This window comes from Adiantum capillus-veneris, chromosome 8 (assembly GCF_014529385.1).
Source record: "Adiantum capillus-veneris isolate H3 chromosome 8, ASM1452938v2, whole genome shotgun sequence".
Lineage (NCBI taxonomy): Eukaryota > Viridiplantae > Streptophyta > Polypodiopsida > Polypodiales > Pteridaceae > Adiantum > Adiantum capillus-veneris.
The window spans coordinates 159,544,579-159,559,869 of NC_140938.1; the positions used below are offsets into that span (position 1 = coordinate 159,544,579).

The following is a 15,291-nucleotide window of genomic DNA, read 5'->3' on the forward strand; positions in this document are numbered from 1 at the left end:
AAGTTCACGTTTTATACCTTTTGACTCAGAAAAGTCCTGAAAGGCCTTTGAAACATACTCTCCACCATTGTCAGTGCGTAAGCATTTAAGCTTCTTGCCACTCTGATTCTCCACAAGTGTCACAAACGTTTTGAAAACACTAAACGCTTCATCCTTGTGCTTGAGAAAGTAAACCCATACTTTCCTCGAGTAATCATCTATAAATGTCATAAAGTAAGAAGCTCCCCCTAGAGGTAGGTTAGGCATAGGTCCACACAAATCACTATGAACAAGTGCCAACTGTGTATCTCTTCTACTGCTTCTATGCTTATGTGGCTGCTGTGTTTGCTTACCATACAGACAATGTTCACAGAATTCAAAATCATTAAATGAAAAGCCAGGCAAATAACCAGAACGAGACAAGATTTCCATTCCCTTCTTGGACATATGTCCTAACCGGCTATGCCACAAAGAAACGTTTGGCTGCTCGGTTACATTGATTACATTTTTAGAGACATTTGATACATAAATCATGTAAAGTCCTCCAGACTTTACTCCATGTGCTACTGTCATAGAACCCTTGGATATCTTCCACATGTTCTGTCCAAAAGTGGTGACGTAGCCAGCATCATCAAGTAAACCTGTGCTGATCAAGCTCTTTGTAATTGCGGGAACATGTCTCACATTCTTCAGCATGAAAGAAGAGCCATTCTGAAACTTCAATTGAAAATCTCCAACACCTAAGATCTCACATGTCTGCCCATTGCCTAGCCGAACATGATCTTTAGTGGTCACATAAGAGGTAAACCACTCCTTGTTTGGAGACACATGAAGTGATGCCCCTGAGTCTATAATCCAGTCACTCAGTGCATTTCCATCAGATGCTGTAAGAAGAGCTGAGTCCATTGTATTCTTCAAGAAGTAGATGTCTCCTGACACTAGACTGTCATCCTCTGCAACAGTGTTTGTCACATTTATTTCTTGGATCTTCACTGAGGACTTGTTCTTCTCACCATGGTCTTCAACTTTCTCTTTGCCTTTTTCTGCTTTCCATTCTCTGCAGTCTCTTTTCATGTGACCCTTCTTGCCACAATGGTAGCATTCTATGTCACTCTTGCCTTTAGCACTGCGGGACTTGCTACCAGACTGATTCCTCTTTCCACCTTTGTACTTTTCTTTGGTCCTTCCCCTGACAACTAAGGCTGTTCCTTTGCCTTTGTCCATTGTCTTTCTATTGGTTTCTTCAGTAAGCAGACTTCCTTCTACACCTACTATGTTCAAACCATCTGGAGGTGCAGAACTACTCAAAGCTGTGCGAAAAGTGTCCCAACTTTCCGGCAATGTGATCAACAGGAACATAGCTCTAACAGGTTCATCAAACTTGACACCTTGAGCTGACAACTGACTATAGATTGTGTTGAATTCATTTAGATGATTGGACATAGGTGTCCCTTCTTTCATATTCAAGTCAACAAGCTTCTTAAGCCAGTATACCTGTGAAGCTGCACTCTACTTCTCATAAAGATCACTCAGCTTTAACCATGCTTGATAAGCCGACATCTCGTCTGCTACATTGAAGTAAACACTTTCTGCCAAAGTCAGCATAATGGTAGAAAGTGCTAATTCATCCATTTCGCTCCATTCATCTTCGTCCATATCTTCTGGTTTTATCCCCTTGAGCTTTATAGGTTTTATCTGCTTCTTTTGTACCAACACGTGCCAAATTTTCTTCTTCCACAATGGGAAATTGGTTCCATCCAGCTTCTTGATATTGTAAAGAGTAGTGTCCTGTGATCCAGCCATAGCTATGCTTCACAGTAGTTTACTTTCGTGGGAAAAATTCGGCAGAGTTTCCCCTGTAAACTGACCTCTGAACCAATATCAACCTGTCAAATGAACCAAGAAAGCTTCAGATTCTGCATAAATTTTGGCAGAGTCTCCTTTGTAAAATGGCTCTGGTGTACTAAAAAACAGACCAAAAACAGCTCAAAAACACTGTCTCTCTGACACTGTAAGCTGTGGGTAAACCTGTCCTGCACTTGTACTGTCTCTGACTGTCCTGTCACTGTCCTGTAAGCATAGACTGCGACAATGCCTCAACGGCAGTAAAGCAAAGATGCAATCCCAACTGTCTAACTCACAGTCAATACATCCTAGCTGCCTATCTAAGGGTGCTCGAGGGATCGCTCCAAGACCTGTATCACCGAAAGGATCTCAACATTCGAGAATCCCCCAGCTCAATAAAACCTCACTCGACCCTCAACAAAAGCTGCAGTAAATCTGACAGTACATAGACTTCCCACAAAGTCATACATCCACAAATTTCCCACTGTATGCTGTAACCGCTGCGGCGGTTGTTTGCTGCGTGACTCACAGCCAACAAACCCTCAATAGACATACATCATCTCTGACAATACATCCCATGTGGAAGTACCTGCAATGTCAGGATGAAATCTGGAATATCAAGCAGCAAACACAAGCTACCTGATGAACTAGTGGATGTCGCCTACAGTCTATGTGTAGATGCGCCCGTGTCGTATGTGACACGCCTCCAAGAACTGTGAGCCGTCCTTCGATGTGTAGACAACCACAAATCAACACTCTGGGAGTGTCGATATCCTCAGCACCTGCAGTCGTAGGCCGAAAACCCCAAATTTGAAGAGTTGGATCTGCACCCGCTGAGACCACGTAGTCGAAAATGGCCTGCGCAGACCTTTGTCGAAGCCGAACGGTGGCCGAGATGACCTGAGAATGAATTTCTGACAACACCAAGCCCTTTGGGCCGTCCCATGAGATTCGGGGCCGTGTCTTTGCTTGTTGAATTTCACTCCAATATGAGCTGGTGATTCTAGCCTCCTGCAGTGCTGCCCCGAGCCTCGATCTGAGCTCTGATACGAGTTGAAGGAGTACGAGCGGAAGTGCGACGCGAGAGAGTGTGCGAGAAGAAGAGCACGACGATATGGTGAACTCGCTCTACTGTAATGTGTAGAGCATAGTGAGTTCTTATTAGGTTTTTTACAAAAGAATATGTGTAAATACCTGGCGGCCCGTCCACTGACCTGGGCGACCACATTGGGATTTATACCCCAACAGTTCCCACAAAGAATATTGGCCGCTCAAAACATTATAAAAAGTCATACCATTTCAAAACATAGTGATACAAAAATTTGAGAAAAGCGTGTTCTGTGTTTGGTCATCAACGCTCCCCCCTTTCACGTCCATGTCATCCCTGACATGACGGGTTTTGATCTCCTGCTTCTGGTAAAAGATCAGCCTTTGTGTTAGTGGTACCCTTGGGGCTTTAACAGCTTCAAGTATGACTCATACCTGATATTTTCCAAGGTGACTCTGGGGCCAAATATTTTGATGTCATAAGAAAAGAATCCACTGTAGAGGGCTTCGTAAAAAGCTTACATGTGGTATCTTGCTAATAACATTATCCTTTGAAATAACAGATGTAACACCTCTGGGGATGGCTGCTTTGACAAGTGAATTGTCATTGTGGTGACAGTGTCACCCTTTGACAAGAGGGTTGACTCTGTAGCTTTGAACAATGTGAACACTTCAATGCAAGCCAGGAGGGTTTTGCATATTTTCCTGATCATCACACACATCAAGTCAGGGGATCCAATGAAAATCTTAATGGTTCCCTTTAGGGTTTTCACCCTATAAGATAGACTTATTCTCTCTCCTTCCTTGGGTGATGACATAGACGGGTAATTGAGCCAAGCGGAATGTTTCTTCAAGATTTTGATGTGGTTTGCCCATGTGTGTACACAATGACTGGGTAAAATAGAGTGTCATCCCTAATACTTTTGGGGGCTTCCACCAAGTACTTTAGAAATCCGGGGTACTTGAGGAGCCAAGATTTTCTCCATTTTGGTTGGGAGTCCACTATCTTCTTTGCAGTATCTGCATCTTTGATGTGTCCCTCATACACTGAATCTGTTGCTTCCACTTCGATCATTTCCTTGATCACTAGAACTTCCTACTTTAGGAGAGGGTATGGGAGTGAAGGTTGCATCCATTCCTCCTTAAGCACACTTGTGGAAAGGCCTTGGACTCCTACAGAGTGTAACATTTGTGTCTCCCACTCCAAGGCTACCTTGTGGTCTTCAGCTGTGGACTTTTTAATCAAAATTTGGAGGCGTGTATCCTCCTCTGCAATTAATGATACATCTGCTTCCTCATGTGTCTTTACGTATTCTTCTTGGTGTTGCAAATCATCTACATCTTCAAGAACTTCTAAGGGCTAATCTCTGGCGTTATTCCCTAGATCACTAGGCCCCGATTCTATTTCTTGTGTCCTTGCTTTGGCTATTTATTTTTGCACTTATGTTATCTATTGTTGAGCAAGTACATCCTTCTTGCTTTGGCTATTTATTTTTGCACTTATGTTATCTATTGTTGAGCAATTATATCCTTTTTTGTAGCTTCTTCTGCTTGGTATACCAACATCTCTTGCAGAGTATCTAACATTCATTGGAGCTCTTCGTGTTCATTTTGGAGCTCTTGGTGTTGATCCTTCATTCTTTTCTCTGCGGCTAGGGTTCCTTCTGCCATATGCATTCTTTGTCTTTGTTCTAGCCATAATTCATTTTGAAGGGCAGTAATTTGAGCCTCCAAGGCTTGGATAGCTTGACTATCTTCTCTTGTAATTGCTCGTGCAGCCCTCGGGGTTGCCCTTAGTCTCTTGATTGTCAAATCCTGGAGCTCAAATAGCTCATCGTCTACTCTTTGTTTTTCTTCCTAGATATTCTCTACTTCTCTCGAAACCTCTATCATTTCTAGTGTTAGATTGTCTTGTTTGCTCTCAACCTTAATGTTGTATTGAGAGTTTCAAGCTCTTTTTTTGCATCCTCAGCTTTCTGGTTGGTAATGTGGATCATGCTTGAGAGGTGATCATGTTCTATGTGAATATTTTCTTTCCTGGTATGCAACATACTATTCTCTTCAACAAGCGTTAGAGATTGTGTTTTGACTCTATCTAGTATTTGATATGCGGCGTTTACATCTTCTTCATTTGCTACAAACAATCTTCTAGTTGATGGCCTATGGATCGGGCCAGAAAAGGGAAACTGGTGTCCCATACTCAACATGACCCTTGCTAGAGGTGCTCTCCACGGGCTGGCCAATGGTCTCCATTGTGGCACTTGCAAGATTTGGACCAACCCTGGCACTCCAAGATGTGGGGAATTCCTTTCTTGCACTCTTCTATGTTTTTCTTGGTCTAGCTGTGGTCCTTTAGATCTATCATCTCTCATCTATTTTGTAGGGATCTTCTTCCTTTTTAGTTCCTGTCAGGAAGTCCACAGTGGGATTGTAGTGCTAGAAACCACTATAGAAGCGTCTGCCAATGTGTATCTTGCTTGAAGGAGGTCTTCATAGGTGTCCCTTTCTTCTTTTTCCTTGTCTCTTGGTGGAGGTGCTTCCTCTTATGTCCTTTTTGGTGAGTGTTGGTTGGGATGTAGAGGGTTTTGGACTTGTAGGAGGAGTAGAGGAGCCTGGCAATGAAGGTGGTGGGGTTGCATTTTTTTTCTTTCTCACCTTCTTGACCCACCCTTCTTAATTGGAGCCTCTAGTATTTCTTTGAGCTTTCTCTTGATGTCTTGTACTTCCTCCATTGTGAAGGGCTTCAAAATCTGCTGTTTGAACACCTTTTTTCTTTCTTCATATGCTTGGATGTAGTGATCGAATTGATCCTCTAGAGGGCTTGAGAAGTTTCCTCAGATTTTTGTTGGGTCTCGTACCCAATACTCCTCAAAGTCTCCTTTGAGAGTCCGTTCTGCCCTGAACTGCTCAATCAACCTCTTGGTCTGAGTGGATTTTTGCTTGTGTGTCTCTTTGGGCCTAGATTCTTTTGTCATTGCCATCTTACCCTTCTTCTTTGGGGGCTCCTCAGGCTCTTTGTTTGGTATTGTCTCTAGCCTTCTCCGAAGTTGTGCGGTGTCTGGTGCGACTATTGCTATGACTAGTTCATCTTCTATATCTTGCTTTAACTTGAACCACTCATTCTGTATTGGTGGATTGGGACACTATCCTCTTGTGCTGTGAGAGGTTTGAAAACACACACAAAGCCTCTATGATAATCCAACACACACTCTTGGAATAACACACACACACACATTATGGGGCACCACTTGGATTACACAATCTGGCAGGCCGAGACATGAAACACATAGATGGAGTGAGAAGAGAGAGATTTCCCACTTGCCCACTCAACACTCACACATACACACTCACACACACACTATCAATTCATCTCAAAGGAGGAAAATTTCTGTTGTTTAGAATCAATGAAGCTCAGCCCAACACCAATGGGGCAAATAGTTTACACACTATGGAGGAAATACACCAGATACAACCACAAAGTTAAGCAGAGGCTTCACTCACCGGAGAAGATTACACAGAAAAATAGAAAAAAATCTATGAGGAGTTTGGAAAAATGGATAGCACCATTGCATCCGAAATGACCAAAACCCCCACCCTGTAATGTCACAGTGCTCAAATCCGACCTCAGATGACGACCTCGAATGAGCTATTTAGGGCCAAAAAATGCTCCAAAATGAGCAAAAATTGAGCTGTGGGTATTGCTCCTCTTCTCCATGTATTTTTTGGTCTTTCTCTCAGGTTTTTCAATTCCCACACTTAGCTTTATAACTTGGGCACCTTTGGCCTTTTAGTTGACCTCAAACGGATCCCAAATAGGCCAAAAAGTGGCCTCGCAGTACATAGTTGTCACCCTACTGCATCCATCCTCACACGTGGCCCTCAACTTTTCTCAACAAGGCCATAGCTTTGGTCCCACAAACACGTGAACTGGCCCCAAATGATGGTCCTCATGATGACCTTTTGCATAATTAATCACAAAAAAAGAGCCCCGTTGTGTCTTCACTTATCCACGTGCAAGACTTGATCCCATCGTGACGCCACTAGATGCCCTCTAATGCACCTGCTTACCTCATGGCGTGGGCCCATCGATAGGTTGCTCAAGAAGTTTTATGTGCTGCAAACTCATCTTATTATAGAAAAACACGCTGATACTCGTGATAATGAAAATCGATGCACTATGTACACCCTACCCTACTTGTACACATGTGGGCCCCACATATCCACCTGGCTCTGGAAAATGGGCAATCCTCTATTTGATGCACCATGCATGTGTATGTACATATGCTCTATCACTTCTTCCAAAAAACTCCTAACGTAAGTTTCCCATCTCCTAGCCTGCTCGATCATTCATGATCACTAGCAACAAAAAGAGATACGAGACGCACTCCGTCACAGGTCTCCTCATCTCTCACATACATTACTTGTTCTGTAGACAACTCATCTTGCTCCACCATCATCAATCTAGCATGATACAATTTAAGACACAATCCATTTACCCTTGACTTATGTAGAATCCCATCTAGGTTAGCCAGCTGATATGTACAATTCGGAAAACACTCCACTACCTTGAAAGGGCCTTCCCACTTAATTTGAAACTTCTTTTGGAATGTTTTGTCCAGCTTACTGCTGTAGCGGAAAACCAAGTCATGTTTCTTGATACCCTTACTTTTGACCTTTTCATTTATCTTTGCCAAATCCTTATCCTGCATCTGCCCATAATGTTCCAATGCACTCATCCTATCCAGCTGAACCTCTTGTAACTATAAGAGCCTCTCTTTGAATGCATCACTAGGCGGCCCAAGCAACTTCTCTAACATCTTGACCGCAGGGAACTCTACTTCCACATGAAATAGTGCTTCCTTTCCATATACCAAATGAAATGGGAGTAAACCATGTACCTGTCTTCACGAAGTACAGTAAGCCCATAATGCACTAGGAAATTCCAAATCCCAATTCTTACCTTGGTGCTCTGTCACTTTCAAAAGAATTTGTATGAACTCATCATTGATCTTTCATTTAAGCCATTACACTGTGGGTAATAATGAGTGGTATGCTGGTGTCTATTCTTCATCTTCGTGCATAAGAAGTCTAGTAGTTTAGCTCTAAATCTTGGCCCCATCTGAAAGTATCTCTAGTGGAACCCCAAACTTGCAACATATTTCATCGTACACAATTTTTGCCACATCCTGTGCAGTGATTTGTTTTACTGCTATAGCCTCTGCCCATCTAGAGAGATAGTCCAATGCAGTCAAAATATAGCTTTTGCCCCTGCTTGTGATAGGTAACGGACCTATTGCATCAATCCCCCTCTTTTCGAAAACATCAAATTCCATAATGGTTTTTCGTAGCTCTCGCTTCAACATCCTCTTCCCTAATGCTTGACATCTATTGCAAGACCTACACCAATGGTGAACATCCTTGTGCAAACTAGGTCGTACATACCCCTCTTGCAAGAACTTATGCAAGGTGATCTTTAGAGCAAAATGTCCGCCACATGTGCCTTTGTGATTCTATTCCAACACTCTGTAAAGTTCCTCGCTCCAAGGTACACGTCTCAACACGAGATCAACCACTTTCATGTATAAGACATCCCCAATCTCTATGCACAAAACCATACTTCTTAGACTTCTAAATGTCCTTCGGAATTATTCCTGTTAGCAAAAACTCCTCTTCTTGAGCCAAACTTTCCCGGCCATGATAAAGAGGTAAGTTAGTCCTGAACACAAATAGCTCCCCAATCATCCTCTTAGCCACTTCATGTGCCTCTCCATTTAGAGCACGTTCAATGTGTCTGATGCTCCATGCTTCAAACTTTTTTAACAGGCCTTTAATTCTAAAACACATTTCTTTTTTATGAGGCGTCGTTGCTCTTCCACACACACAACACTTGCTTCACAACTAGCAAGGCATCAACTTTTATGCTCAACCTTATAATCCCATGCTTCAAACAATGTGTAATCCGGATTCCAAAGTAGCATATTTAGCCTCATTGTTACTATGAGCATCCAATTTGAACCCTCTCTTGCATACTAGCTTCCCCTCTGGATCATAAAGTGCTATACCCCCTGAAGCCGCATCATGGCTCTTTCTGTATGAGCCACCAAAGAACAACACATGTGTAATTTTCTGATTTGTGGCACTTCTTCAACTACCCTTTTCACCACCTCTTCCTTAACAAGAAGGGGATTCTCCTTGTAAGTCAACAAATCAGCTAGGGTAGCTCTTGTACTTTCTTCCACTAAAAAAGAGAGCTCAAACTCTTGCAGCTCAATTACCCATTTCTTGACCACATTTGACATGTTAGTGCCATTAATTAATTGTGGAAAAAAATCATAACTCGTGAAGAAAACAAAAGGTCGTGGTAGCAAGTAATGACAAAATCGTCGACAAGCAAATAGTACACTGGCCATCACTAGCTCTACTTCCGAGAATTTTCTCTCTGCTACCAACTTCACTCGGCTTGCACAATACACTGGCCCCATATAATGGCTGCCCTTCCCCTTTTGCAATAGCATGGCTCTAATGGCATCATCCCCTACTGATGGATTTACATAAATCACTTGCTCCCAATCAAGAGCCTACATGGCTGACAACCCTCCTAACACCTCTTTCACCTCTTGAAACACTTCTTCACACTTGTCATCCCATTGCAATGGATCATGCTTTGCCACTTGTTGTAATGAATAAAGGAGCTGCAAAGACAATGGAATAAACCGCACCATGTACTTCATTTTGTGTATAAAGGTTGACAATTGCTTCATACTCGTAGGTGATGGAAGAAGAATAATAGGCTTAACCTTGTCTGGATCAACCTCAATGCCATTTTTTGACACCATATGGCCCAATAACTTCACCCTTGGCTGTGCTACATGACATTTCTTTGGATCTAGTTGTCCTCCATATTCATCATATCGAGCCAATACCATCTGCAGCCTCTCATGGTGTTCAACCCTGTTGCTTTAGACACAAAAGTCGTCCATAAAAGCTTTAACACAACTACCAATGAATGGTTCCAATACACAATTTGCTCTCTCTTGATAGGAAGGTGGTTCATTTGACAACCCAAATGGAAATACCGTGTAGCAATAGCATCCCCATGGCCTAATAAAAGTTGTCTTTGTTTGGTCTTTAAGAGAAATCTTCAATTGAAAATAGCCTAAAAAACCATCACACACATTGTATCTCTCATAGCGTGCCACCACTGAATCCAAGATCTGATCGTCAATGAATGGAAGAAGATATGGGTTCTTCTTAGTGGTTGCATTTAAGGGCTTAAAATATACACAAATCCTCCACTCTCCGTCCTTATTTGGACTGACTACTATTGGACTCACCCATTCTGTGGTTTCCACTGGGACTATGAACCCTGCCTTCAATAACTTGTCCACCTCTTCCTGCAAGTTTTCATTTTCTCTTGAACCATCCTTCTTAGCCTTTGCCACACTGGCTAAGCACCTTCTTTTAGCTCTATATGCTTAGCACCTTCCTTCAGCTCTATATGCATCTCTTCTCCCTTGAACCCTTTGATCTCTTCATATGAAGTAATGAACAAATCAAGAAAACTAGCCAGCATGTTCAAATATATCTCCTTCTCCATAGCTGAGAGGTCTCCACTGATCATTTGTGTCATCAATTCCTGCTTCTTTGACAATTCAACCTTGGCTTGCATCAACCCTTCAATCACTTCATAAGGCCCTTCACTTTCATCTTCAATTTCATTTGCAAATTCAACTAAACCAGACTCCTAGATTTCTTTGTCCATCAAAAGAAATGCAACATCAACATCCTCATCACTGATGGTAGTACTATCACTGTCCTCATCAGTCTCACTGTGAAATAGTCTTCATCACTAGACTCATCTTCATCTTCATAAATCTCTTCCAATACTTTCCTTGTGTCCATATTATATAGCTTCTTGGCACCTGTCTTTCGATAGAGGCTAATCATACCACGTCTCCAATCTTGAACAGCCCCCACTGCACGTAACCATGATCTACCCAGTATAATAGGATATGCTCCCAACCCCGCTGGCATCACATGAAAATAAACCACCGCCTTTGGGGCGCCTTTGCATCATATGACTCCACTTCTAAGCTCTTTACAACACCCAAACATTTCACTTTTTGATGGTTTGCCAATCTAATCCGAGATCCTGACACCCCAGTCACTGTAAGACCCATCTTCTCAACGCATGAGTGTGTTATGACACATATTTGGGCTCCGCCATCAACACAACCTTGTCCCAGATTTTTTATTTTGTGCCACACATGTACTATTGGGCAAATTTCTGGTAGCTTTAACCATTCTCTTCCACTGTCGCTTTAGCTTAGGCACCATCTCTATAAGCTGCCCAAAAGTAACATCTACCTTCCTGCTTGTCAAATCCTCCTTCAAGTCATATCTTAATTGCCCATCCCCTAGTGGAAATTCTGAAACATGAAACTTGCGACGAGCCCTTCTTTTCCTCTTGGCCTTGAAATCCTCGCCTTCATGGATCTTTCCCTTCTTCTTGATAGGACCTGGGGCACTTATTCCTTCCTTATCCAGTGTGGTCCTCTTCCTAATAGGTATCACTAATGTATCCTCTAGCTTTGCTGCCTTCTCCAAGGTGACCACACTTATCACTTTTGTCTTTCCCTTTTCCACTTGGGTTAATCCATCGGTTCCTTCTTCTCCCTTAATTTCAATTCCATGATCATTTGACCTAGTTTCCACTCTTTATTCCTTGCCACCTCCAATGCATCTTCATATGTTCTAGACTTCTTTAGCGCCACTCTCCAATGTATATTCTTTCAAAGGACAGCCAAGAATCTGTCCTTCTTCATCATGTCAAGTAGGGGTACTTGTGGTGCTAAGGCCTTGCACATCTGCTCCCATGCCCATGAAAACTTACGTATGTACGCATCTACTGGCTCACCTTCCTTTTGCACCAGACCTTGTACTTCTTGCCCCACTTTGTTAGGATATTCTATCTTCACAAACTCCATTTTCAATCCATGCCTTAGATTGTCCCTACTCAATTTTACAGGTGGATCAGCCACACGCAACTCCTCTTTCAATTCTTTGGAATAGTTAATTGAAAGTTAATACATAAGAGAACTCATCATATTCTTATTATACATGATGAAATTCTCATTCACCAATTTTATTGTCAATTCGATTAAGTATAATTTTGAATAATACTAAAAATTGATTTAGTTGAAGTATAGAAATTGAAGTTAGAATTGGATTAGAAATGTGAAGCATAAAAGTAATGCATTCCTAAACTTTCACTCACAGTTTACACATTTAATTTTTGATTAATTACGATTAGAAAATATTTGATGTAGAACAACAACACTAAGTGTGAATCCGAGTTGGCGAGGGTTCAAATTACAGACTCTCTTTGGAAACAAGGAGATTACTAGGGAAAGAAGGATCCCTAACTCCGAGCAAGATTTTCCGAGCACTATCTAAACCGAGCAAAAGAGCAACCTACAATAACAAAAAAGCAAGGAGCTCTCTTAATTTTTAGCACACAAACCAAGGGAGCGGGTAGAGGTGTTATTTTTCACGTGATTTCAATATTCTGTTGTAGCTTATATATATACAATCACTAATAAGTAGACACTAAGCTAGCAATGCCCAAAATTGAAATTTTGTGACATGTCAATAGAAAGATATATAGTGTTATTACAATGTATGCAACTTCAGGACGATTGTCTATAAGTTGCAAGTCCTCTAATATGCAAGTCTAATGAGCTAGTGACGACTGTAAAATAAAAATCTTTGCTATGGACTACAATAACATAAGGACTAAAATAAACAATTATAAAGATACTAGCAATTTTGCACAAGCATGAGTCTTACAAACACTTTTATTTGTGTCCATTCTAGAAACCTCTTTCTCAATTTTAGACCAATTTGAATTGTGTAAAGCTAAAAATCTCTTTCTTAGAGTAGTGGTAGAACTCTCCCATCAAAAAGAATAAATTTTCCTGTTTTAGATGTAGATACAAATGTAGGGTCCATGGACAATAGATATAAATAAAAAAATTAGTATTAGAACACAAGGTTAGATCCACACTAACAAAAACAAAACGGTTTTGACGAATTCTCCTACAAAAAAGAGCTCTTCATTCTCTTAGTTTTTCTATTTTTTTCAACATCATAACATTCTACTGGATTGACACAACTAGGTTTGGTTTGGGCGCAAGATTGTTGCCTCTATTGATAGGGTGAGTAATTTTGTCAGAAGAAGCCATCATTCCTCCCCCAATTATTCCCACATTGTGAAGTATGGCAACATCATGTGCTTCTATTGTCTTGTCTTTGCCTAGCTAGCTAGGTTTGACATTGGAGGTAGGAGGAATATCGGCCTTTGTAGCCCTTGTACACAAATGTCAGCCGTTTGCAAACTTAGCTAAGTACATTTTTGTGCGAGGGCTACAAAGGCCGATAGTCCTCCTACCTCCAATGTCACGCCTCTATTGGGTCCATGTTTGGTAAAGGTCTACCTCAGCTTAACCTTGAGATGATTGAAAATCAACGTTACTGGACTACTTCTCCTTGCCTTTTTTCCTGCTGATAGGCATACTCTCTCTCGCTAATCTCTCTGTCTTTATCTCTATCACGTTCTCTCTCTCTGACAGAGTTTTGGCGCTTGCATCTCACCAAACAGAAGAAGTCAGCCTTCAATGCTCACCAAATAGAAAAAATAAGAAACAATTTACTAGATTCATATCTAAGACTAAGAACATATTTGAATTCAAAATCCCATCATCAATGTGGCACCTTGCAAGCCATAAATCAGAAGGAAACGCAGACTTCTAGTGAAATAATATATATAAGCGTAAATCAAATTTGTCATGGTTGGGAGGGGCTCATAGTAGAACCACCCATATCCATGCCAAGTAGCAGTTAGATAGCTAGGTATGACCAGCAATACGGTAGCAAAGATATTGGCACAATTTTTCCTGCAAATGTCTATTCATGATGAAAAGTAGCAAACAAAACAGCTTAATATAGATTATGCTTAACTTTGCACCATTTGCACATTGTATAAAGGTAGAACTAAATTAGATACAGTAGTGAGGTGTACCTTGACTTTGACTGTTAGCAAACCTCTTTTAAAAATTGTTTCCATGATTATGTTGACATAATCAATATAAAACAAGGGGCTTTGCTTTGCAAAACCCTTCAAAATGGCAACAAATGTACAGAGATATAGCTGCAGCACACAATGACTGTCTGCCTCAACAATCACCCACACTGTCCCACAACAACCCTTCTTTGCAACCTGAACTTGTTGGCCCTCGGTTGGAAGGACAATCTTGGTACCTGTTAACAAAGATGCCTTGGCATTGCCATGTTCTTCATTCGCAATCAAAGACTTTTTACTGACTATCCTGTAGATCTCTGAAAGCACCATCAAGAATGCGCTTTCCACATATTTAATAGCTTCCAAAGCTGATGTCGTAAGAAAAAAAAAACCTTCTTTCTCAGCAAACCCCTTTGCATCCTCTGACATAACTGCTGATAGCCGTTTTTTCGGCTCTTTGTAATTGCCACAGTGAGTTACCTCACCCTACCAAAATCACCCAAACACTGTGGCTATCCCTACCATTTCACTGTACATAGGCGTGCGTGAGTCACGGGACTTTTCCCATATCTTCTTAAAAACCCTCAGCTAGCTAGTCACTGGGCTAGGTGAGCCAAAAAAAAATAAAAAAATAAAAGTATATTATGGCCTCTTTGTGTGTAAATATTTCATTGTATATATGGCCTAAATATAGGGATTTTTTATAATTATTTTGGTATTTTATTTAAATATTTCTACTTAGGTGTGTGTTTTATTAAACCTATGTACACCTTCTTTCATCCTCTTACACCATAATTATATTTTTTTGCCAATATGTACATACTCTAACCTCATATTTTTCCTTTATACAAATCACTCCCACATTTTCACCCTCACCCTCGTGAAAACAAAAAATTGATTTCTACTCATTGGTTACTTTTATTATATTATTTACTTGCATACCTTTTCCTCTTTCACCCAAAATAATTCAAGGAGGGACCATATCATATGATTCCAATATCTTTCCATATCCATAACTCCTCCATATTTTTATTATTATTTTTACTCATTATTCTAACACCATATGCTCATTGAGCTAAAGTCCATGAATAGTCCATACACTAGTCCCACCATGTATATATTTCTTATTTCACCAATAATCCTCCTCCATGCATGGGTCAAGGGCAACTTGAATGCTTTGTATTATAATATGACAAAGGAGGGGCTCACTCTTGGATGCATTGTACAAATTCAACAAAAGAGGGGGCCACTAAAAGACTTTTGCAGGCATAAAAAATAGGCTTTTTGGTGAGAATTTTGGCACCTATCTCCACTCTGAATTTGGAGCGGTGGTCAAAAGA

At 41.0% G+C, this 15,291-nt stretch overlaps 1 protein-coding gene across 1 annotated transcript; it reads right to left on the minus strand.

Moving 5' to 3' along the window:
- Nucleotides 1-13,885: 13,885 nt before the first annotated feature.
- LOC147453255 (ras-related protein Rab11A-like) lies at nucleotides 13,886-14,380 on the minus strand. Its single transcript, XM_086519126.1, has one exon. It carries the CDS (start codon nucleotides 14,378-14,380, stop codon nucleotides 13,886-13,888), a length of 495 nt encoding a protein of 164 aa, XP_086375252.1.
- Between the last annotated feature and the right edge of the window lie 911 nt (nucleotides 14,381-15,291).